The following is a 25,954-nucleotide window of genomic DNA, read 5'->3' on the forward strand; positions in this document are numbered from 1 at the left end:
CTTGAGTTGGTCAGAATTTGAGAAATGCTGTACTGAGAATAAAGCGAAAGAATTAATGAGAATACTTATTTTTATGTGTCCTCAATCCTGATGTTTTAATGTTTAATATTTGTAAATTTTAAAACTGCAATTCCATGAACACCTGGAAATACTTTATTATGTTAGAAAAGCACCTGAACAGTAGATCTCACTTCAGTCTATTACTCAGCTTTTCTCTTTGTCTGTTTTCTGCTGCAGCATCTCTTGAAACAGAAGCTGCAGCTCTTGAAGAGGATGAAGATGAGGAGCAGATCTATAATAAGGAGGAAGGCTAGGACGTCCAGACTGTGGTACTGGTACCAGGTGAGTTCGTGGGCCTGGACCCTCAGGTGTTTGGCTCCTTTGTTTCTCATGGTGAACTCGATCCAGAAGACGGCCTCGTCCCGAGGACTCATGGGTCTGTCATGGTGGATTTTGGACAGTCGCATCGCATTTTCTTTGTAGCTGTGGATGGATGAGGAAAAACAAATTAAAGAGCTTGGGATATTTTACTAAGTTTAATGAATGGTTGCTTCCAAGTTAGCATTTGTGTAAATGATGTTTGGTTTTTGTGGATTATTTACCAAAAAACCCACAAACTTTATGTTACATCTTCAGTTTTTTCATTAAGGAATTTTTCTTCTTTATCAAAAGTCTCAGAAAGTGAAAATTTTGCCTCAAAATTATAAGAAGTGTTTATTTGAATTATCTTTCTGATGGAGGTGGACTGATTGATCAAAAATATTGATAAGATAAATACAAAGTCAGTATTGATCAGTATAGGATCGATACTTTAATTTTGAGTTTCCTCTTGAAATTTAATTTAATTTTTATATATTAGTTTCTCACATCTACTTCACAAACGATTTTCTTTTAATTTGCAATTTGTTTTAAGAATAAATCATCACCAATTGTTTTCTAATGTAAATTCATCATGTCAATATATTAAAGTATTTTATCGACAAGAAGATGCCTACAAAACATTTGTTACAATTTTGTCCAAATTCTGTCCCACTTTTTAACAAACTAATTCAATGGGAAAAACAAAAGTTTGATAATATTTCAAACCTAAATCCTAAAAAGGATTTATCAGTGATAGTGCCCCTGTTATTTACTTGGTTTTGGATTGATACTAAAGTAGAGTCACACATCTCTACTGCCTGAACCAGAAGGCCAAAATGTTGAATTTTGCTAGTGCTTTACATCATGACTCCATGGTCATTCTAACCAGTTAGGATAAATAAAGCGTGTTTTGTTACCATAAACATGATAGTTGCCACATAAGGAAAGAAAATAACTTACGATTTGTTGTTGATGACCATATTCAGGGCATCTCTGAGGCTCTCAGTTGTCATAAAGTTAAATTTAACACTAACTGCAGCTCCTTTGGCCTCCATGTGCACCATGTTGTCTGGCTGGTCACCAAACATGGGGATTCCCACCATGGGAACGCCGTGGTAGATGGCCTCATAGATCCCGTTTGCCCCACCATGAGTGATGAAAACTTTTGTTTTAGGGTGACCTGAAAACAACGTTATCAAACATTCATTATTAATTATCTTGAAAACTGTGCTGTATCAAATCAAACAAAAACCAAGTTAGGATTGTATAAAGTAGATTTTATAAATTACAGTAACTACACATATTTGCATTTTTGTCTGAGGTACTTCTATTCATCAAAATAATTAATATTCAATAATTCATTATCTTATGAAAAAATGTTTTCAGTTTGACCATTTGGAAATGAATCAAGTTAGCAGTATCACAACTGGACTTGCAGTGTAGTTTTTCCTGTATCTCATTTCTTTTTATTTTAGCATAAATTATTCTACAGTGTTGTGGATGCTATTATTTACCCACCCAGCAGGTCGTTCTGTGGGATCCAGTCGTATATTCTGGTGTTTGAACCCAGAGTCTGGGGTTTCTGGCCACTGTATCTCCACAGCACCTAAAAATGGTCAAATGGGTTTTTTGTAGAGGGTTGAGCAATGGCTACAGGAAAAGTTTTTTAAAACATATCACTAATCAGAAGTATTCTTAGCTGTTTTGTTTCTTTATATTGTGTACATGCAACTTTTTATCAGTAGAGGGCACTATTTGCAGGTCTGCCAGTAATAATGTATTTCGAGGTCTGAGCATGCCATAACATTAACTGCCAAATGTTAATCATTGTGAGAAAACGAAATGCTTTTGTCTGTTTGGTTATTTTAATTTAAGCCAACATTTTCTTTTATGAATAACTTTTTAAATTATGTTGATACAATATTTTTCAGTTTTTAAAAAAAAAGTTGATTCTTATCTCTATTTTAATATTTGCAGGTTTCATTTTGTGTCTTTGTGAGTACTCAAGACACTGTTGATTGTATTTGTTGGAAATGCATCTCAGGATAAATGATCTCTGGCTGTTTCAACATGGTAGCTTCTGTCTCCCCTCCCTCAGTGTGTATTGGCTACACATTGCTCTGCAGCCTATGTGCCACTTGCTGCTGACCAAGACTTCCCTTCCCTGACTTTTGATGCCAACAACACAACAAATCTTGATGTCTGGGATAACCTACATCAGAGCTTTTAGAAGCGGGGCATGCTGCCTCTGGAGGGCGCCAGAGCTCTTCAGCGGGAGCCATTTGAGGGGAAACAATAAACAAGAACAATTCAATGCAATCATTTAGCCAACTTCACCAAGCCTATGCTTTGAAGAGACAAAATGTATAGATCTTTAGCACCTAAAGTTGTGATCAGTAAGGAGAAAGAGTCTGGGCTTACAAAATAAAAGGAAGTTTGAAGTTGATTGTTTAGGTTTGGGTTGGATCTGAAGATGCTCCACTGACAGTGTGGTCTGCCAAACCCTGGGAACTTTTTGACCGGACGCAAAATGAACTGCGATCACAGCAGAAATCTGGTCACATTCTAAACACTAAATGACAAGGCAGCTGAAGCATCATGAGGTGCTACGCATAAAGCAGGTAAACCCCATGACATGAGTGAAACATGTATGAATGGAACATCAACTCTCCATCACTTTGAAAACCCCTGACTTACATAGGTCAAAGTTGGCTAAATAAACTCTACAAGTCTTCAACACATGATCATTTATCTGGATCTTCTTGACCTTTTGTGGAAGTTGAGCGAGCGCTGAGGCGATCATGTTCGCTTTCTCTGTGGTGAGGTTCTTAACCATCGATCCTAAAGAGAAGACAACAATGCCAGCATCTCCAGAGCTCTGGACAAACTTTTCCATTTCCTGAAAAATAGTAATATTTTCGATCATTGAGCCAGTTAGTTGGTTTTAAATTCAGAATTTTGTTGGCTGATTATTTGAATTGGTGGATTATAACCCCACCTTTGGTAAAGGTTTAGCTGGTTTGCAGTGGACCCCTCCAACAAATTTAAAGTTGGGGAGGAGTGGACGAGGAAAATCAAAATCCCAGTAGGTTCTCAGTAGCCAGATATCCGCCTTACCCAGCATCTTACAGTGGGTAACAGGTGTTCCTATGACAGTGGACACATAACAATAATCAAAAGATTTTAAAGCTTTCATGGTAATTTTGAAAAATTTGAATACTCACAAATACTAATGAGACACTTACCTTTGACTTCAGAATAATATTTGTCAATATCTTTCAACATGAACTGGTTTATTACGACGTCCTGCAGAGCGTAGAAGAGGACGTTGAACAGTCTTTCTGAGAAATCCATCTTGTCTGTGAGTTTGCTCATAGCAGCCGGGACGAAGGACGGTGGAGCAGGAAGCTGACCACACATCCTCTCCCAGTGATGAGCCAAGGAAAAACGCAAAGAAAGAACGAGAGGAATTCCCAGAATCTCTGCCGTCAGGTCATAGCCAGGGTAGATCGGATCAGCAAATAACACATCGTAGTTTCCGTCCTTCAGCTTCTTCAGGATGGTTTCTGATTTCACCACGCCATCCAAAAACTTAAAAGAAATGTTCATGTTGTTCTTTATTAAATCTATAAATGTCATGTAAATCTGAATGGGGTTCATAAAATCCATCTCATAAATGGAGAAGTGAAGAAGATCATCAAAAACCTTTTCTATATCTTTTACTGAGACATCAACATCAAAAGGTTCGTACTGGAAGCGAGACGGTTCGCTACTGTTCATGAACATCGATGCACTCGGGACCAGGACCGTCACCTGGTGTCCTCTGTCCACCAGTGTCTCCAGTACCAACTTCATGTTGATCCAGTGGCTGGCCTCAGTGTACCACACCAAAATCTTCCCTCCATTTGAGTTTTCTGCAGCACAAAGCAGCAGCAGGACGCAGACAGAGAGACGCAGCTCCATGGTGGCTCTGTGTCTGTAGATAAACCAGCTGTGGTCTTTTTAACAGCTTTACTTTAAAGATACTGATTAACTAAATGAACTTTGTCTTTCTGCTCGTTGTACAGAATAATGCATGATAACAGTTCACCTTTGGAAAACTTTTAGTAAGGCAAAAGGCAACGACTGCAAAGATAACTTCCTGTCTTTATGTAGACACACCAGTGCCATTGCTAACCTTTTGGCTGCCCCAAGCACAAATGCTTTGCAGTGCACCTTCACCCAAAAATGTATGCATTATACCACAAAAATTATTTTGTGGTATAATATTGAACGACTCACTTAATTGTAAAAGCGTCGTCCTAGGCAAATTTGAATCTTTGAGAATCGAGGTAAAATTCCATGAGTGAGCTCTGTGCCAAATTTTTCAATGACTTCAGTGAACTCCTACCTGTTATATATCGGTGTTGACTATAACTGGTTAATATTTGTGGGAGGCTTCAACACCTATGGTGAAAACCCCCAAGACAGAGGGGCAAAAAAGCTGTCTGATATACTTCAAAACTTTGGCTTTGACTCAACATGTTAAACAGGCAACACAGAATTGATGAAAACTCTGGACCTGATTATCAGTAAGGGTGTAAATATTTCCAGTTTCTGTGTAATTGATGTCTAATAATTTCTGTTGTATTTGAAAGCACAATCTCTATTTACTCATCTAGCAAAACGGATATTACAAAACAACACAGCTCAAACTTTTAATGAAATCTACTCTTCCACCTCGTTTCTATGCTGTAACCCAGTAGATGAGCTGGTAGATGACTTCCATTTTAAAATTTCAGGCTTCATTGATTTGATTGCTCCCTTTCAGGTGAAGATCGTGTCTGTTAGGAAGAAGTCTGTGTGGAGCGAGAAATGAAAGACACCTTTGTCGAATGTAAATGGTGTAAAACTTGTGGGTAATGAGATAGAGGGAAGACAAGGGGCAAAGGTCATCTGGCTGCGAATGGAACCTGTGGCGGCCGCATCGAGGACTAAGGCCTCCATGTTTGGGTTGTGCTTTACCCCTGCGTTATCAAAAACTTTCAGATCTCAAGTTTTACTCACTAGTCCAGCTCTGATTGGCTGTTCAGTCCAACATGACACCTCTCAATAATCTAACATTAGTAGACATGAAAACAAAAAACTAAATAATTACCACAAATAAACTGAGAGTTTACACAATATTTTTATGACTGATTTTGAATAATGTGATTAATTTTTCTGAGCTAGAAAAGCAATGGAAATGAGCATAAAAAATTTTAATCTGATTATTAATAGAAGTGTCTGAAATGTCAATAAATGCAGTCATTTTTACAGCTTTGCTGAAGCTTTGTTTGTACACTACAGAACGAAAGCAAAGCACACTAAAAACATGGGTTCAGTTTACAAATAATAGTAATACCATTTTATACATAAATTGAAAAGAAAAGTATCATTTAATACATGATTTAGTATGACAGAGTGAAAATGTGATTGGGAAAATAGTTCATGGTTTTAAACTCGGTTAAGAAAACCGATTTATGGTCTGGCTTTTTCTTAAGAGAAGCCAGTCCATAAATCGGTTTTCTGTCAGAGGCATTCTAGATTTTTCACAATGGTGCCACATTGAAGCATGGTAGTGGCAGTGTCATAGTTTGGTCATTTTTTGAGCAGGACATGGAAAGTTGCTCAGAATTTGAGAAATGGAATAAGGAGCAAAATACAAAACTATTAAAAATAATAATCAACAATAATTTCTCTTCAGTCCTGATTTTTTTTTTCTATTGTTTAAATGTGTACACTTTAAAACCACAAAATAGATTCTTGTTCTGTGTGAAAAGCACCTGAACAGTAGATCTCACTTCAGTCTGTTACTCAGCTTTTCTCTTTGTCTGTTTTCTGCTGCAGCATCTCTTGAAACAGAAGCTGCAGCTCTTGAAGAGGATGAAGATGAGGAGCAGATCTATAATAAGGAGGAAGGCTAGGACGTCCAGACTGTGGTACTGGTACCAGGTGAGTTCGTGGGCCTGGACCCTCAGGTGTTTGGCTCCTTTGTTTCTCATGGTGAACTCGATCCAGAAGACGGCCTCGTCCCGAGGACTCATGGGTCTGTCATGGTGGATTCTGGACAGTCGCATCACGTTTTCTTTGTAGCTGTGGATGGATGAGGAAAAATAAATAACTTAGCTGTGTACTTTATGGTTTACCTTAGGTTTTTTTTTTCAAGATTTTTATTTGCATTCTTTTTTCAAAGGTCTCAAGTTGGAGAACTTCTTGACCAGACCCCTATTGTGATGCATCTCACTGCTTTCCACCGTAACTCCATGGCCATTTTTGCATTTGCCCACTCAAACTCATCAATTGACGAAATAAATTTATGAGTTTTAATTAAACTTGTAAATGGGTCTGGGTTGGGCTTTTCAAAGTGTGGACCCAAAATAAACCACAAAAATTGACTGCAGATATTCAGCAAAGTTCACAGGGCCTATGAGAAAATGGATACATTTTCAGTACCTAAAGCTTCGGTGACATGTCTGGGCCAAGAAAAATTAATTCAAAAAACAGGAAAGTATGACCATGACTATTTAACGTTCATGTTATGGATATTCACGAGCTGTTTTTTTGTTTTGCCATTGTAAATGATGGCAAACTGAAACATCATAGATATGCCGGTAAGCCCCACATGTAAATAAATGTAGTTAAGCAGTTATTGAAAAAAAATTATATAAGCCTAGCTAGCATTTAGTTTGACTTGATCCACTATCATTTTCATGAAAAATACTTATGAATGTTTAACAACATCAGAGAAACATTTATGAATGGAACATCAAGTACATCAACAGCAAACAGTTTACAGAAATAAAAGGGATAATTTAGGAAAGGAATACTATTTAAACTAATAATCTGTAAGTGTTATGAAAGACTTGCCAGTCATGACAATACTGCAACACTTAGTGATGACTTCATCATTGACTCGTTGTTAAATTCATGGAAATAAACAGTCAAAAGGCGTCACCACCTCTCAATTGTTTTGAGATGGTGTGCTTACGACGTGCAGTTTGCGCCTAATACACAGGATTATGTTTTAAAAAATCAATGCCAAAAGGATTACTAACCGATTACTCTTTCATTCACAAGGGGCTTTTTCAAGTTGTGAGATCCTTCAGAATAAACATGGTTTTGCTCAGAATGACTTTTACAGATATTTGCAGGTTAGACACCTGAAAGTAATCTTTGAAAAGAAGAATTTGGGCTTTTTACATTTATTCCTACCACTAACAAGTCTAAACTATACAACTATAATATATCCAGGTTACACAAGGATTCAAGGAAAGTAAACATGACAGCTCTGAAAGTATAAAGAAAAGGTGGGAAATATGAGTATCTCAAAGGGGAGCTGGATCAAAATATGCCAACTACAATTGACAACAACAGGGTCTGACACAAAGATACTTTATCACTCCCATACAAAAATGCCATCAAGGTAGAGGATATATGCATGTTGCTGCCAGTTACTTTCATATCTTCTGGGGCTGTCAGGTTATAACCAACCAGTGTGAACACTTTAATAATATACTTGGAGCTAAAATTTCCTTCAAATGTGAAACAATGTACTGGGGTGATGTATGTCTAACTAGAATGATAGAGATAAAAAAATATAGAATATGTTGCTTGTTGCAAATAAGAAAGCTATCTCTAGAAAATGATTTAAATTGGATTCTCCTACTACTGATTTATCCAGTGACAAACATTATACACAACATACAGTATACTGTATGTCATTGAAAAGTTTTCATTCTCCATCAGAATCCCCCCAAAATCTGGACTAAACTGACTGAGTGCATAAAACTCTTTTGGTCAAATTTCCTTTAAAAATTGAGTTCAGGATTCAAAACTTAGTCTTGATTGATGATATACGTCCTTTGACTGTTGTGTGTTGATGCATGTTTGATTTGATACACTGAAAATATATATAAAAATTTGTAACTTTCACATAAGGAAAGAAAATGACTTACGATTTGTTGTTGATGACCATGTTTATGGCATCTCTGAGGCTCTCAGTTGTCATAAAGTTAAATTTAACACTAACTGCAGCTCCTTTGGCCTCTATGTGCACCATGTTGTCTGGTTGGTCACCGAACATGGGGATTCCTACCATGGGAACGGCGTGGTAGATGGCCTCATAGATCCCGTTTGTCCCACCATGAGTGATGAAAGCCTTTGTTTTAGGATGACCTGGTAGAAACCAAGATAATCAAACATAAGTAGTTTTCATGAAAATTATGGTGGATCGCGTCAAACTAAGTTCTTGCTAGACTTGTATAAAAATTGTTTTGAATAACTGCTTATCTACATTTATTTACATTTCTTGTTAGCTACATGCATGCATCAAAGTAATGAGTCTTATCCATCATAGCTATACGGATATACAGTATATTTGTGTCATTAAAAACTAAGGCCAAATTCTCAGTTGAACAATTTGAACAAGAGTAAAGTTAGCAGAGTCACAATTGTCGTTGCAGTGCTGTGTTTCTGTATATCTCATTTAGCATGGTTTTTATTTTAACTCTAATGATGCTAAAATCTGATGGACTCTCTTATTTACCCACCCAGCAGGTCATTCTGTGGGATCCAGTCGTATATTTTGGTGTTGGAACCCAGAGTCTGGGGTTTCTGGCCACTGTATCTCCACAGCACCTAAAAATGGTCAAAAAATTATTGTTCAGTTGTGTGGTTTGATGTTTTGTTCATGTTTTTAACACAGAACGAGTGAGTCATACAAAACTTAATGTTTGGAGTAGCATACATGGTTGAAAGTTGGTTAAATAAACTCTACAAGGCTTTAAACACAATCTTTTTTCTGAATTTTCTTGACCTTTTGTGGAAGCTGAGCGAGCGCTGAGGCGATCAGGTTCGCCTTTTCCGTGGATACGTTCTTGACCATTGATCCTAAAGAGAAGACAATAATACCAGCATCTCCAGAGCTTTGGACAAACTTTTCCATTTCCTGCAAAAAAAGTAATACTTTCAGTCATTGAGCCAGTTAGTTGGTTTTAAATTCTGTATTCTGTTGGCTGGTTATTTGTTTAGTTCAGGCCTTTAAGCAACTTTTGAATTGGTGGATTATAACCCCACCTCTGGTAAAGGTTTAGCAGGTTTGCAGTGGATCCCTCCAACAAATTTAAAGTTAGGGAGGAGTGGACGAGGAAAATCAAAATCCCAGTAGGTTCTCAGCAGCCAGATATCCGCCTTTCCCACGAGCTCGCAGGCACTGGTGGGTGTTTCTGATACAGTAACAAAAAGCAAAAGATTTGAAAGTTTTCATGTTAATTTTGGAAACTTAGAATCCTAACTTTGACGTTTGATTGCTTACCTTTGATTTCAGAGTAATATTCATCAATCAATTTCCACATGAACTGTCCTATTAAAATATCCTGCGAAGTGTAGAAGAGGACATTGGAGAGTCTCTCTGAGAAGTCCATCTTGTCTGTGAGTTTGCTCATAGCAGCCGGGACATAGGAAGGAGGAGCAGGTAGCTGACCACACATCCTCTCAAGATTATGAGCAATGGAGAAACGCAAAGAAAGAACGAGAGGAATGCCCAAAATATCAGCAGTCAGGTCATAGCCAGGGTAGATCGGATCAGCAAATAACACATCGTAGTTTCCCTCCTTCAGCTTCTTCATGATGGTTTCTGATTTCATAACACCATCCAAAAACTTTAAAGAAACATTTATGTTATTCTTCATTAAATCAAAAAATTTGACAGAAATCTCATAGGGGCTCATGAAATCCATCTCATACAAGGAGAATTGAATAACATCTTCAAAAAGGTTTTCTAAATCTTTTACTGAGACGTCAACATCAAAAGGTTCGTACTGGAATCGAGACGGTTCGCTGCTGTTCATGAACAGCGACGCGCTCGGGATCAGGACCGTCACCTGGTGTCCTCTGTCCACCAGAGTTTCCAGTACCGGCTTCATGTTGATCCAGTGGCTGGCCTCACTGTACCACACCAAAATCTTCCCTCCATTTGAGCTTCTTGTTGCACAAAGCAGCAGCACAATGCAGACAGAGAGACGCAGCTCCATGGTGGCTGTGTGTCTGTAGAAAACCAGACACAGCCTGGTTTTTATGAGCTTTACCTTAAAGATACTGATTAACTAAACAAACTCTATCTCACTGCTCTTTATACTGAATAATGCAAGATAACAGGCTGAGCCCTGTAGAGCTGCTAGTAAGAGAAAAAGTAACAGCTGCAAAGGTAACTGTAGACACACCTCTAATTCGAGGGAAAGAGGTGTGTTCTTTGCTGACGTTCAGTGAGGGGAAAGTTGAATCTCTGCATTACGTCAGCTTTGGATGATTGCCAAATCTTAAGGTGTGGTGAAAGCTAGAGTAAATCTTATTTGTCTACCTTGTTTCTCTTTGAGACTTGAATCTTTTTAAGTAATGCTTTGATGGCAATGCAATGCACATGAAAACCACAGATTTCATGTTTCAACTGGAAAAGCAACTGGCCCAAAAATGTCCTTGTTGGGCCTTATAGATCTAGTTGTAATACATTGTTTCCATGCAGGTGGCGTCCAGTAACTTATGTAGTTTGAATGTTTTTTACAACTATCACAGTTTTTATGCACAAGAGTTTTGTCAGAATGCCGGTTATTATGTGTCAAAGGTTTCTTTGTACTGATTGTACTATTTTGATTATTTATAAAGTAAGAATCTTTTAGATTTTCTCATGATAGCTTTAAATACTGATTATTGATATCATAAACTTTAAATGTTGCTGTTTTTCTTAAGTTGAATCATCATGTTTGAAACTTCAAAAGTGAAAATAGTTTCAGTTTCGCGCCGTTCTCATGACCAACTAGAGGGAAAAAAGAGGGTGAGTGTGTTTTAGGATGTAGGTTTTATAAGCCTGGTGTCACATTCATGCTGTGAAACTCTTCCTGTTGAAACTGAAACTGTGTTAATGCAGAGAATTGAGGGATTAAAAGCTCTTTCACTGACCTTCTATAGTCAGTCCTTCATGGCTGGAGTCACAACATTCACACCTGTTTAATCCGCTTTAATCAAACTCTAGTTCGTTTGCCAAGAAAGTCTGATGTGGGCCAAATAAGAGAACTTAGTTCATTTGAAATGAACTCTGGCTCAGTTCCAATGCATATGTGGACACAAGTGGACCAGAGACTGCTCCTAAAGCAGGAAGTAGACTACAACGCAAGGCATTCTGGGAAGATACAACCACACCAAATCACTAGAGCAGGGGTGTCAAACTCAAATACACAGTGGGCCAAAATTTTAAATTGAACAAAGCCGCCGGCCAAGGTTGAACAAATGAATCTTTTAATATGGACCCAAACAAATTTTGATTTAACAATAAATATTGAACAAGCAAGGCTTATATAACTTAAAAGTGCAGGCGTGCATAATTGAGTTGCTAAAAATATAAATAAAACATATAAATGGCATTTTAAATAAAAATTGAATGCCTCCTTTCTGAGGTAAATGTCAAAATTAGCTTTGTACACAGGCTAATAAATTTGAAAATAAAATAACATAACAACTATGAATAAATCATTAAATAAACTATGAATAAACCATTCAGTCCTTGGAGTAACAAGAAAAAATGCGTAGAAAACTTATTTATTGCTCATTTTGCGACACACTGATCTGCTCTGATGCGGCCAAGCCAGATACCTGGCGTCTTTTCTTGGATGCCAGTTCATCAATGTCGGGGCTCAGGGTTTGAGCTGAGGAAACCTTCATTATCGAACAAAGATGTTCGTCAGTCAGACGTCTCCTGTGAGACGTTTTCGTCATCTTCACTGAGGAGAAAAGTTGCTCACATACATATGTAAATAGATATTCTGTCTCCCACCTGTCCAGAAAAGTTCTATTTACTGCCTTTCTTTTCACCATTTTTTGGTAGGGTAACACAGTGACAGCTGTAGTTTGAGGTCGAAGTGTGGTTTGGGGGAGAGGCACGGGGATGCGGGGTGCGCCGGGGCTTTCAACCGCAGGAGTGCGCAAGAAGACGGATCACCACCTACCTAATACATCCATGTCCGCTACCATAAGTGCTACTGACACAGGAGGATGCGTGTCTGCCTCTGACCTGATTGACGCGCCAAAAAACAGCCGAGCATTATGGGATTTGTAGTATAAGCGGTGAATGCGGCGTTACCACCGTATAATACCGGCGGGCCGGCTCTAATATTAATTTGAAATTGCCTCGCGGGCCAAATATAATTACACTGCGGGCCAAATTTGGCCCGCGGGCCAGAGTTTGACACCAAATCACTAGAGAAAGAAATGGCTTGTGGTCTTTTATCAACAATAAAAGCAAAATCCTATAATTACTAAAGTTTGACATCATTTCACATTTGTTTACCTTTCGTGAAGAAGGAAGTGGCACTCTGAGTCTTCTTCTGAGGTTCTCATGTCATTTCCTTTGGTATTTCTTGGTGCAGCGCCACCACAGGCGAGGGCTGGAACAGGTTTTATTTAAATGTTTGGTTGGTTTGACACAGTGCAGTGTGAAAGTGAACTGCACCAGCTGAAAATTTAACAAATGTTGCAGTTTTGGTTCCTAATCAAACCAAGTCTACTGGACTGTCAGATGTGGAAACACCTAAAATCTAAACCTGTTTGCTTTCAAGAGGCATTCTAGGTTGGGGTCAGTGGCGTCACAGTGAAACGTGGTGGTGGCAGTATCACACTTGAGTTGGTCAGAATTTGAGAAATGCTGTACTGAGAATAAAACGAAAGAATTAATGAGAATACTTATTTTTATGTGTCCTCAATCCTGATGTTTTAATGTTTAATATTTGTACATTTTAAAACTGCAATTCCATGAACACCTGGAAATACTTTATTATGTTAGAAAAGCACCTGAACAGTAGATCTCACTTCAGTCTGTTACTCAGCTTTTCTCTTTGTCTGTTTTCTGCTGCAGCATCTCTTGAAACAGAAGCTGCAGCTCTTGAAGAGGATCAAGATGAGGAGCAGATCTATAATGAGGAGGAAGGCTAGGACGTCCAGACTGTGGTACTGGTACCAGGTGAGTTCGTGGGCCTGGACCCTCAGGTGTTTGGCTCCTTTGTTTCTCATGGTGAACTCAATCCAGAAGACGGCCTCGTCCCGAGGACTCATGGGTCTGTCATGGTGGATTTTGGACAGTCGCATCGCATTTTCTTTGTAGCTGTGGATGATGAGGGAAAATAAATAACTTAGCTGTGTACTTTATTATTTACCTTAGGTTTTTCTTTCCAAAATTTTTTTTTATATCGTTTTTCAAAATTCTCAAGTCAATGAGCATCTTGTCCCAAAATTGAAAGAAAAAATGATCTAGAAGGCCACAGTTTTACTGTTGCTCAATTATTAATGTGGACCGCACAAAATCATTTCAAGGGTCACAAATGGTCCACTGACCCTTGTTGTATATGATACATCTGTTTATAACATAACTACATGGCAATTCTTTTCATTTGCCTATCAATAAATAATGAATGTTTTGTTACCATAAATATGATAAATGTAAGAGCCTTATGATTGAAATGAGCAATTACTGATGTGGCAGGAGCACACGGCTTTGACACTTGGGTGGTGGGTGTGTCGAGGTGGGCGTGACTGTCACTAAGGTATGAATGGGAGCCATACTGGCGCGCTGATTTGTATGTATGAGGAAGCGGGTGTGCCGGTGGTGGTCATAATTTCTGTTGACCGTTGTAATGTCGTTTATTGTTAGCCACATTGTATGGTTTAGCCTGGTCAGTATGTCTCAGTTAGGCCTGTCGCGATAAACGATAAATCGATTAATCGTACGATAAATTAAAACTATCGATGTCATTTTAATTATCGGCATTATCGTCTCTCCCGGCCTTTTTCTCTTTCTGTTAATGACACTGAATGAAAAAAGGCTCAACTCCGGTGCTCTCCACTGACTCCTCCCTTCCTCATTTCCTCAGTGTAAAGCCCAGCGCACACTACACGATCTTAGAGCTGTTGGCCGATTGTCGGCCCATTTTCAAAACCTGACAGACCACACATGAGCCGACAGAAATCCTAGGTATAACGGTTCGATCGGGTTCGTTCCTGCCGTGTGGTGTCCAACAATGGGCACAAAATAATGGCTACAAGTCCAGTGAACTAATTTTAAAACAAGGCATTAATCAATGCTTTACTGCAATCTACCTGCAATGCATGTGGCTAGTGTCAGCGTAAAGTCCTGACTGAATGAAAATCATTATAACCTATTTACGTCACGTTAACGAAGAACAGCAGAAAAGTTACCGGGTTTATCAACTGCGGTAGCAATTTCGCTCCAACTCCTCCTCTTGTCATTTCTATATTCTTTGCATGTTGAATAAACATTAATGTTGTTTCCACATATCATCTCCAATGTCCGCTGGACTTCGGGTTGCGCCGTTTCAGCTGTTTGGGATTCCCCGATGTAATTTCCCCTCAGAAAGTGCGGAGGAGAATCCGCGCTTTCTGATTGGCTGCCTGTCACATTCAACAGGCTGCGTTAAGCTCCCAGTCTGGGAAAAACCCTGATTTGGATCAGAGGACGATCTACCGTAACACACCACACAATCTTAGAAAGATCAACGTTTTAAGATTGTTGTAAAGGGAAAAATAGGAGCAAAAAATCATGTAGTGTGAACTATTGCATCAGGTAGTCGATGTGCCCATCTTCTCTATTTAAATCAGTGACGTGCGGTCAGGGGAGGCAGGTGAGGCAGTGCCTCACCAGCCATCATGGAAAGAAACAAAATATATAATCATAAAGTAATTTAAATTGTTATATTCATCCGGTGGTTTGTACTAAAAAATATTTATTTTTCATGTAGCTTCACCAATTTCGATTTTTATTTGTTCAAAATCGCTGAATTTTCTTATTTTCCCATTCAAATGCTTGGAAGCGATGCCGGTGAGGCAGCAGCGAGCTCTGCCTCACCTTGGATTGCGCAACCCCTGGCTCTGCGCTGGCTGCTAAGCGGAGAGAGCATGTTGCTGTACGGCGTCAATAAAATGGTTTAAACAAATTTAATATGTGAACTTATTTCCAATAATTTAGCTTATGTATATAATGTACAGTGCTTTTTGTCACCAACTGTGTTTGTGTAACGTGTTTCGTGTAATGAGCGATTATAAACGGCAGAGAACAGGTTCGAGGTGAGGCAGGCAGTTCTCTTGCCTCATGGCAGGGGGCGCTCAAGATCCCAGACGTTCGTCTTGTTCACTCCTCAACTGCCGAGTAAGTGACAGCGAGCTAGGCTAAACGATTCGGGAAGCAAGTCAAGTGCTATAAGTAAAGGTAAGACAGTAATAACATTTATTTTGTTTTGTTTTTTAAGGAAATGTGTGTTTTGTGAGCTACAGTTTGTATGTGTAAGGATGCAGAAGTGAAACATAACCTGTAAACTGCTGTCAATCTATGCATCTATTTGCAAATCTGATTCTGATGACGTCAGTGCCTCACCAGCTATGAACCTCACCGCACGTCACTGATTTAAATCTAATTATTACTGAAGGGCAACATAATATACAGACTTCATAATCTGCACTCTTTTGGTTGAATGCAGTATTTATTTCCACTTTTACTTTATGTTGTTTAGTTTTTTTTTTCAAGTGCGTTTTTTGTTAATGGAGACCATTTTATTTTCGTTTTTGGTTGTTTTGTTTATTTTGTTTATCAGTTCCAATGTTTAGTGTTCTTTTGAAAATAAAGTGTATCTATCTTTGGCAAGAAATCACATGCATTATTATGTCATTTACATTAAATCAGTGTAAAAAGGTCTTCAAACAATATTATCGTTTATCGCAATAATTTTTGAGACAATTAATCGCTCAGCAAAATTTGCTATCGTGACAGGCCTAGTCTCAGTCCTTGTAAAGTCTGAAGTATGGCTGTCGCAGTGGAATAAATTGATGATTGCAACAACCTGAAGCGACTTGGAGTATATTGAAGCACGCGTCGGACAGTTTGAAATTCACCGCGTTAACCCAGTGCGGCCCTCTACAATACCGCTAGTTTGCCGCACATTTAATAAATGTTGCATAAGGAAAGAAAACTACTTACGATTTGTTATTGATGACCATATTCAGGGCATCTCTGAGGCTCTCAGTTGTCATAAAGTTAAATTTAACAGTAACTGCAGCTCCTTTGGCCTCCATGTGCACCATGTTGTCTGATTGGTCAGCAAAGATGGGGATTCCCACCATGGGAACGCCGTGGTAGATGGCCTCATAGATCCCGTTTGCCCCACCATGAGTGATGAAAACTTTGGTTTTAGGATGACCTGGTAAAAACCAACATTATCAAACATTATCAGTTAATTTTCATAGAAATTATGTTGGATGAAATCAAACTAAGCCAGTTAGGGTCACATAAAGTTGTTATTTTAAATGCATAACTACACACATTTACATTTCTTCTGAGATACGTCTATGCATCAAAATAATGAATTTTTAGAAAAAATTAACTTAGAAAAACGTTAGCAATGTTAACAAATGTTGCAATGGGGCATTTCTGAGTATTTCATTTATCATTGTTTATTTTAACTCTAATGATGCTAAAATGTGATGGATGCTATTATTTACCCACCCAGCAGGTCGTTTTGTGGGATCCAGTCGTATATTCTGGTGTTTGAACCCAGAGTCTGGGGTTTCTGGCCACTGTATCTCCACAGCACCTAAAAATGGTCAAAACCGGTTTGATGATTTGATATATCATGATTTTAAAATGAAGTATGTATAAGTCATTCAAATCTTGATTTTTGGGATATTCTACATATTTAAAAGTTTACTTTGTAAGAAATAAAGATTGAACTATTGCAACACACCCAGACCATTGGGAACCTTTGCCCTGCACCTCCTGGTGCAGCTTAATGGATCAGCTGCACCTTTAAAATGCTCTTTATTCACTAGGCGGTTTTGGACTGACTGTACAGGTAACCCTTTGTTACTTCCATCATTGCTTTTTGAAGATCATTTAGACTTTGAACCATTATGCTAAATGGTTCAATCAATGTTTCAATCAGATTATTCAATCTGATAATCTAACAGTCTGTTAGATTATCAGACATTTCTGCAGTTTGAAACCAGCATTAGTTGCAGGTTGGGTGGTGCTTCTCCACCATGTTTTGTTTGGTTTGTTTTGTGGTAGTTTAGAAATATTGAATGTTTTATTTTCAGTAGATATATTTTACCCAGCTTACCAAATCTTTGTTTGGTTTTGATTGTTTATCGGTTTGAGTTGTACCTCCAGTCGCCGATGTTTCTTGTAAGAAACCTTTTAAATCCTTTTTTTACCACCTGGAGACTTTGTGTTACCTCCCCTGACCCTGAGCAGAGTTTGATTGTCACATGGATTTTCTTGACCTTTTGTGGAAGCTGAGCGAGCGCCGAGGCGATCAGGTTCGCCTTTTCTGTGGATACGTTCTTGACCATCGATCCTAAAGAGAAGACAATAATACCAGCATCTCCAGAGCTTTGGACAAACTTTTCCATTTCCTGCAATAAAAAGTTATATTTTCAGTCACTGAGCCAGTTAGTTGGTTTTAAATTCTGTATTCTGTTGGCTGGTTATTTGTTTAGTTCTTTAAGCAACTTTTGAATTGATTGATTATAACTATACCTTTGGTAAAGGTTTAGCAGGTTTGCAGTGGATCCCTCCAACAAATTTAAAGTTGGGGAGGAGTGGACGAGGAAAATCAAAATCCCAGTAGGTTCTCATCAACCAGATATCAGCTTTACCCATCAACTCACAGGCACTGGTGGGTGTTCCTGATACAGCGGACACAACAAAAAGCAAAGATTTTTTAAGTTTTCACTTTTTAAAAAAAACGAATAGTCTGGAATTACAAATGGGTTTCTTACCTTTGACTTCAGAATAATATTTGTCAATATCTTTCAATATGAACTGGTTTATTACGACGTCCTGCAGAGCGTAGAAGAGGATGTTGAACAGTCTCTCTGAGAAATCCATCTTGTCTGTGAGTTTGCTCATAGCAGCCGGGACGAAGGACGGTGGAGCAGGAAGCTGACCACACATCCTCTCCCAGTAATGAGCCGAGGAAAACCGCAAAGAAAGGACGAGGGGGATGCCTAAAATATTGGCAGTCAGGTCACTTCCGGTGTAGATTGCGTCTGCAAATAGCAGGTCGTAGTTTCCTTCCTTCAGCTTCTTCATGATGGTTTCTGATTTCACAACTCCATCCAGGAATTTAAGAAAAAACTTCATGTGTTTCTTTATTAAATCTAAAAGTTTTATGTAAATTTCAATGGGGTTCATAAAGTCCAACTCATACATAGATAAGTGAATAATGTCTTCAAAAATCTTTTCTAAATCTTTTACTGTGACGTCGACGTCAAAAGGTTCGTACTGGAAGCGAGACGGTTCGCTGCTGTTCATGAACAGCGATGAGCTCGGGACCAGAACCGTCACCTGGTGTCCTCTGTCCACCAGTGTCTCCAGTACCGGCTTCATGTTGATCCAGTGGCTGGCATCACTGTACCACACCAAAATCTTCCCTCCATTTGAGTTTTCTGCAGCACAAAGCAGCAGCAGGATGCAGACGGAGAGACGCAGCTTCATGGTGGCTGTGTCTGTAGATAAACCAGCTGTGGTCTTTTTAACAGCTTAAAGATACTGATTAACTAAATGAACTCTGACTTGCTGCTCTTTGTACAAATTAAGCAAGATAACAGGCTGACCCAATGAAAACTGTTGTGAAATAAAGTCTAATACATAGCATAGTGAGTAGGTGAGTGTTTTCAATTTTTAACTTTGAATAATATTGTAAAATCATCGTCCAGTGGCAACCATTCCTACCAGCGCTCAGTGTTTGTTCTAACTAGATGAAGAGTCTCTACCTTTTATATCGGTGTTGCCAATGAGAGGTGTTACACCGCTGTATCTTAGCTGAGATATGGGAATCTTCAGCCTGGATTAGGTGAGCAGCGTTGTAAGTCTTCAGTTAGACAGTTGACAAAAATTGACCTTTGAACCCAGGAGGGAGTGCTGTCCTTATCTATATGTCCCTGATCCCAGTCAGGGACATATAGATAAGGAGGGTGAAATACAATAAGCTCAAGCATAAATCTGTCTGGCATCAACAGGAGGGTGAATACTTTTTTCTTTTTTTTAGCCCTCCAGGGGGTCTTTTTAGTGGCTCTAGTGTCTCTCATACGAAAGTAGGCCGACAGGAAGGGGGAAGGAGAGGTGGGAAGACATGCGGCAAACGTCGCCGGGTCCGGGAGTCGAACCTGCGCCGGCCGCGTCGAGGACTCAAGGCCCCCAAATATGTGCCACGCTATCCCCTACGCCACCACGGCACGCCCCAGGAGTGAATACTTTTTATCAGGTTATGAAAAAGTGTTAAAAAGAAACTATTTTCTAAAATTGACCAAGGAAGATTACCTGTCAAATTTTACTCCTCCGCTTCCACTATCGACAGTAAATTATCTTTTAGCGGTTGAATTTTACTTTTGATCATTTGTCTTCATTAGTTTATGATTCTCAAAGCGAATGCTTGAACTTCCTCAGCTCCCTCTTTGGATGATGAGTAGTAGTAGTTTGACTTTATTCTTTTATTACACTACGTTCAATAAAAGAATAAACAAGTTATACACAAACTAAATAAATTTAAAACGAAATCAGACAAAACAGAAGAAGAATCTGAAAAGCAGCAGCTCTGCTTATAGCTTTACTAAGACGACAACCATACACCATATTAATAAGTTATTGTGGTCTAAAACCAGGTGTTTCAGTTTCATTGTCCAACCCCTGTACATGGACCAGTGAAATGAGAACTTAACTTTTTAGCTCAGTTGCGATCAAGAAACCAAGATAGTTGAAGTACTTTGATTGGCAGAGTCCAACCTGAACAAGGTACTCAACTTATTTGTTTCAGATCATCGTGATTTTGTTTAGACAGTCGGTGGAGAGTTATCTGTGGTTTGTGAATATTCAGGAAGAGTATAGTTTTTCGGAATCAGTGTTTCTAGGGTAATGTCACTTCTGATTGTTTCAGCACCTAAAGTCTTAGACATCCTCAAATGTGGGCACTTTGTCCCCTTCATGACCCATGCAGATTACTTTCCTGAATGAAACTGGGTCCAAAGAAACAATAACACATTTGAATATTGGTTTAATCCCTTTTGATGGAGTCTGTAGTGTTTCAGGGTGTTCAATGAATAATGTTTTCAACCTCGGACCTGCCCTCCAGTCAGAAGTGTTTACTCAGTTTGACTGTTTCAGATTAGAGCCAAAGAGGAGGCAGAAACCCAAGATTCACCAGCAGAGAAGAGAGTTACTGAAAAAGATGAAATAATGACAAAGGAAACACACCGGTGGTTGTAATGTGAAGCTGTTCTTTACTGTCGCCCTTGGAAAGCTTTCATGAGGACACCGGAGTTATCAAGACAGTTCAGATCAAATCTTGGAATAAATATTTGAGGAAATACTTATTTTTCTTTCATTAGTATTAATAATTCATAATTTTAAAATATATATTTAAAAAATTACACATTGCTATGATCAATAGCAATGTAAATGACACATTGCAAATGTCTTTTTCTTCTTTTCAAATTTTATTGTACAAAAGCGATTAATCTTTTTTTTGGTTTTTACTCAGCTTTTCTCTTTGTCTGTTTTCTGCTGCAGCATCTCTTGAAACAGAAGCTGCAGCTCTTGTAGAGGATGAAGATGAGGAGCAGATCTATAATAAGGAGGAAGGCTAGGACGTCCAGGCTGTGGTACTGGTACCAGGTGAGTTGGTGGGCCTGGACCCTCAGGTGTTTGGCTCCTTTGTTTCTCATGGTGAACTCGATCCAGAAGACGGCCTCGTCCCGAGGACTCATGGGTCTGTCATGGTGGATTCTGGACAGTCGCATCACGTTTTCTTTGTAGCTGTGGATGGATGAGTTAAAAAGACATTGCTTACAAAATTTTACTATGTTTAATGAATAGTTGTTTCCAAGTTTGTGTAAATTAAGCTTGGTGTTTGTGATACTATTAACTATAAACCAAATATTTTATGTTGTACATAAGGTTTTAAATTCTCAGGTTAGAGAAAACATTTCACACCAAAATTAAAACAAAAAGGTTTTCATCCTCATATACTGCCTGACCTATAAGGCCAATTTGTATTGTTACTAAGTTTTAATAGTGAACTGCACATAATTATTCCAAGAGTCACAAATGACCCACAGACCTCTGCTGTGTATGATACATCTAACTGCTTTACACCATAACTCATCTACATTCACCATTCCCTCGTCTACTCATCAAGAATAATGATCAAAACAATAGTTTTGGTTTAAAAATTATAAATGGTATATGATAAAAACAAAACTACTTACGATTTGTTGTTGATGACCATGTTTACAGCGTCTCTGAGGCTCTCAATCGTCATAAAGTTCAGTTTAACAGTAATTGCAGCTCCTTTGGCCTCCATGTGCACCATGTTGTCTGGCTGGTCAGCAAACATGGGGATTCCCACCATGGGAACGCCGTGGTAGATGGCCTCATAGATCCCGTTTGCTCCACCGTGAGTGATGAAAACTTTGGTTTTAGGATGACCTGAAAACAATGTTATCAAACATTCATATTTAATTTTTATAAAATTATGCTGGATCAACTCAAATTAGCTGCTATTTAAAATATTTGCATTTCTTCTGACCTACTTCTTTGGATCAAAATAATGAATCTTTGCAAACCAAACAAATCTAAGATCCATTTGTGTAGCAATCAGAATAACAATTTTCAATTGAAACATTTGGAAAAAATTTTTGCAGTGTCACAATTGTTGTTGCACAGTGGTGTTTTGCTCATTTAGCGTTTTTTTGTTGTTGTTTTTTTAGCACCAATGATGCTAAAATGTTATGGACTCTTTTATTTACCCACCCAGCAGGTCGATTTGTGGGATCCAGTCGTATATTCTGGTGTTGGAAGCCAGAGTCTGGGGTTTCTGGCCACTGTATCTCCACAGCACCTAAAAATGATCAAAACTACTTTTTTTTTTCTGGTATTACGTGATTTGATGTATCTTGTTTTTAAAACAAAGTATGTGTAAGTCAGACAAACTTTGATGTTTGATATGTCCATAGTCGTAAGTTGGATAAATATACTCTGCAATGCTTTAAACAGATAATCTTATTAAAAAAAATTTTTCTTTACCTTTTGTGGAAGCTGAGCGAGCGCTGAGGCGATCATGTTCGCTTTCTCTGTGGTCAGGTTCTTGATCATCGATCCTAAAGAGAAGACAACAATCCCAGCATCTCCAGAGCTCTGGACAAACTTTTCCATTTCCTGCAAAGTAACTACATTTTTCAGTCAATAGGCCAGTTAGTTGGCTTTTATTCTGTATTTTGTTTGTGATTATTTTTTTCAAAACTTAAGATAACTTTTGAATTGGTGGATTATAACCCCACCTCTGGTAAAGGCTTAGCTGGTTTGCAGTGGACCCCTCCAACAAATTTAAAGTTGGGGAGGAGTGGACGAGGAAAACCAAAATCCCAGTAGGTTCTCATCAGCCAGATATCCGCCTTACCCATCAACTCACAGGCACTGGTGGGTGTTCCTGATATAGTGGACACAACAAAAAGCAAAGGTTTAAAAGTTTCTATGCTGTTTAAAAAAATTTTTATTTGAGGTGCAAGCTATCGATTAATGAGTTAATCTAAAGTTGATTGACCTTATTGATAAGAAGTCATTTCCTTAAAAACTTGAGTTTTCTCTTGTATCAAGAAGGCGGTTTCCATAACATAAAGGGTTAAATGTTTCAAAAATGTGCTGACTTTAATCAAATAAATAAAAAAATAATTAAATCTTAATCTGTATTGCTAAATTAGTAAACAGAACATTGTGATTTTCTCACATTATTAAACATACGTATTTATAAGGTATAATAAAACAGGAACCTTAAAGGTTGCTGAAAAGAAAAATAAAATATGAAAAGAATATTTGAAATAGTTAAATTAACAAAAAGATGTCTTATTCTTGAAGGAATACTAAAACTTCGCTCCATGAAGCGCATTAACTAAAGACCATCAGCTTATTAGCATCATGTCTTTTAACATCAAGTTATAATTTTTCGCGTTATTCCCCCCGCTTCCTGTTTTCACTACCCGCTGCTCAGCCACGCATCACGGCTGACTGAGCGCTACTAAAGATAAAACTTAAACAGCTTGTTAAACAAATCTTCATATTTCAAAACAAAACCACATAAAGTGCATTTGCAGGCCTCTATTTGCAAGTTCACCTCACTGCAGCAAACAGAAAGGGTTGGGGACGGACCACTGTCACTCTCGTACCTTAATTGCACTCCGGAAGTGAAGGGGGCGCTATAACCTATATTATGAAAATGAAAATATATGGTGTTTTATAAGATAATTTATCTTTAACGGTGCCAGAAATGCCGAAATGAATAGTAAATAATAATTTACTAAACCATTAGACTTTGTGGTATTCTGATTTAGTAATAGCATTTGATTAGTTTTGTTACCACCCCTAAGCCACTAGCAGGGCCGAAAAGAGGTGACGAAGGAGCAGATTTAGAAGTACACCGAAAGGTACAGAATTTGTTAAAAACTGTGAGCTGCGTGGAAGTAAATAAAAGAGATCAGTTCAAATACATGCTGAGACTGAAAATCCTTCCCAAAGGTGAAGATATAGCACAGATTTAAAAAAATAAAATAAAAACGGGAGACCGCGGAAAATATAGGAAATATCGCCCCCTTCACTTCCGGAGTGCAATGGTCCCATTTCCAAATAAGGTATGAGACTTACCGCCCCCTTTCTGTTTGCTGCAGCGAGGTGTACTTGGTTTCTCTTAACCGTTCTGGGACAGTGCCGCCATCTTTAATTCTGTAACAATAGTCTGGATGACCAGCGGCGCCCTCATCAGGATGGCGGGTAAACTACAACACTAAAAGAATGTCTGAGAGGATATTGGTTAATTGATTGGAAATAATTTTTTACAAATCTATAAAAAAAACTTTTTATTTCTAGTTTTAATACTCTGCAATTACTAATGAGTTGATTACCTCTGATTTCAGAGTAATATTCGTCAACTTCTTTCCACAGTATTTGATCCATCATGACGTCATGCAGGGCGTAGAAGAGGAAGTTCGACAGTCTCTCTGAGAAGTCCATCTTGTCTGTGAGTTTGCTAGCAGCACCGGGGACGAAGGAGGGTGGAGAAGGCAGCTGACCACACATCCTCTCCCAGTTGTTTGCCAAGGAAAAACACAAAGAAAAGACGAGAGGAATTCCCAAAATGTCCGCAGTCAGGTCGCTGCCGGCGTAGATCGGATCAGCAAATAACAGGTCGTAGTTTCCGTCCTTGAGCTTCTTCATGATGGGTTCTGATTTCAGAACGCCATCCAAAAACTTAAAAGTAAGGTTCTTATTGTTCTTCATTAAATTATAAAATTTTATGTAAATTTCTAAGGGGTTCATAAAATCCATCTCATACACGAAGAAGTGAATAATAGTTTCAAAAATCTTTTCTAAATCTTCAAATGAGACGTCGACGTCAAAAAGTTCGTACTGGAAGCGAGACGGTTCGCTGCTGTTCATGAACAGCGATGTGCTCGGGACCAGGACCGTCACCTGGTGTCCTCTGTCCACCAGAGTTTCCAGTACCGGCTTCATGTTGATCCAGTGGCTGTTATCACTGTACCACACCAAAATCTTCCCTCCACTTGAGGTTTCTGCAGCACAAAGCAGCAGCAGGATGCAGACGGAGAGACGCAGCTCCATGGCGGCTGTGTGTCTGTAGATAAACCAGCTGTGGTGTTTCTAAGAGGTGGACTGTACAGATACTTATTAACCACATGAACTCTGACTTTCTCCTCTTTGTACCGAATGATGTAGGATAACAAGCTCACCCCAGGCTGTGTGTCTGTAGATAAACCAGCTGTGGTGTTTTTTTTTTCCTTCTTCTTTTTTATGGCGGTTGGCAAGCAACTTACTGATGTGCATTACCGCCATCTACTGGAATGGAGTGGGGATCGGGATGCTACATAATTCCCCCCCTCCCAAAAAAATAGAATAATAATAATGAAATAAATAAGTGCAGTAATTATTTTACATTTTTTAATACTGAATTCTGGAGCAATGAATGACATCCCATTATTGCTATTTGAGCAGTAATGGGATGACGTGGCCAGCTCTGTCTGTTTTCTGCTGCAGCATCTCTTGAAACAGAAGCTGCAGGTTTTGAAGTAGATGAAGATGAGGAGCAGATCTATAATAAAGAGGAAGGCTAGGATGTCCAGGCTGTGGTACTGGTACTAGGTGAGTTCGTGGGCCTGGACCCTCAGGTGTTTGGCTCCTTTGTTTCTCATGGTGAACTCGATCCAGAAGACGGCCTCGTCCCAAGGACTCATGGGTCTGTCATGGTGGATTCTGGACAGTCGCATTGCATTTTCTTTGTAGCTGTTGATGGATATTAGGTCAAATGAAGGGAACACATTCTGTAGAGCTACATTTAAAATTTTTCTCCTGTATAAAATATTAAACCAGAAACCAGAACCTGTTTAACTCAACTCTGTCACAGCTGGAGACATTTGTTAAAGAAATAGTGCCATCTAGTGGCATTTAGTCTTTCTACAA

At 38.7% G+C, this 25,954-nt stretch overlaps 2 protein-coding genes across 2 annotated transcripts; both read right to left on the bottom strand.

Moving 5' to 3' along the window:
• Positions 1-200: 200 nt before the first annotated feature.
• Positions 201-11,248, bottom strand: LOC116729641 (uncharacterized). Its single transcript, XM_032578313.1, has 12 exons — positions 9,695-11,248; positions 9,457-9,605; positions 9,197-9,328; positions 8,931-9,018; positions 8,337-8,556; positions 6,195-6,474; positions 3,606-4,362; positions 3,359-3,507; positions 3,128-3,259; positions 1,879-1,966; positions 1,321-1,540; positions 201-483 (listed from the first exon to the last, which is right to left on the bottom strand). Exons 1-12 carry the CDS (start codon positions 10,410-10,412, stop codon positions 201-203), a joined length of 3,216 nt encoding a protein of 1,071 aa, XP_032434204.1. The 5' UTR covers positions 10,413-11,248.
• Positions 5,509-25,234, bottom strand: LOC116729642 (uncharacterized). Its single transcript, XM_032578314.1, is given in 14 exon segments — positions 5,509-6,164; positions 13,219-13,528; positions 16,412-16,631; positions 16,937-17,024; positions 17,713-17,844; positions 17,969-18,117; positions 18,211-18,939; positions 20,684-20,729; positions 20,956-21,244; positions 21,697-21,916; positions 22,241-22,328; positions 22,514-22,645; positions 22,768-22,916; positions 24,382-25,234. Coding segments are annotated over 13 exon segments (3,243 nt in total). The 5' UTR covers positions 25,100-25,234; the 3' UTR covers positions 5,509-6,164; positions 13,219-13,245.
• Positions 25,235-25,954: the final 720 nt, after the last annotated feature.

This window comes from Xiphophorus hellerii, chromosome 12 (assembly GCF_003331165.1).
Source record: "Xiphophorus hellerii strain 12219 chromosome 12, Xiphophorus_hellerii-4.1, whole genome shotgun sequence".
Taxonomy (NCBI): domain Eukaryota; kingdom Metazoa; phylum Chordata; class Actinopteri; order Cyprinodontiformes; family Poeciliidae; genus Xiphophorus; species Xiphophorus hellerii.

Coding starts and splice junctions, on each gene's coding strand:
- LOC116729641 (XM_032578313.1), bottom strand. CDS start 10,412: ATGGAGCTGCGTCTCTCTGTCTGCATTGTGCTGCTGCTTTGTGCAACA. Junction 1,967..3,127: donor TCGCTCAACTTCCACAAAAG/GTCAAGAAGATC, acceptor GACCATTTTTAG/GTGCTGTGGAGATACAGTGG. Junction 484..1,320: donor ATGGTCATCAACAACAAATC/GTAAGTTATTTT, acceptor ATCCATCCACAG/CTACAAAGAAAATGCGATGC.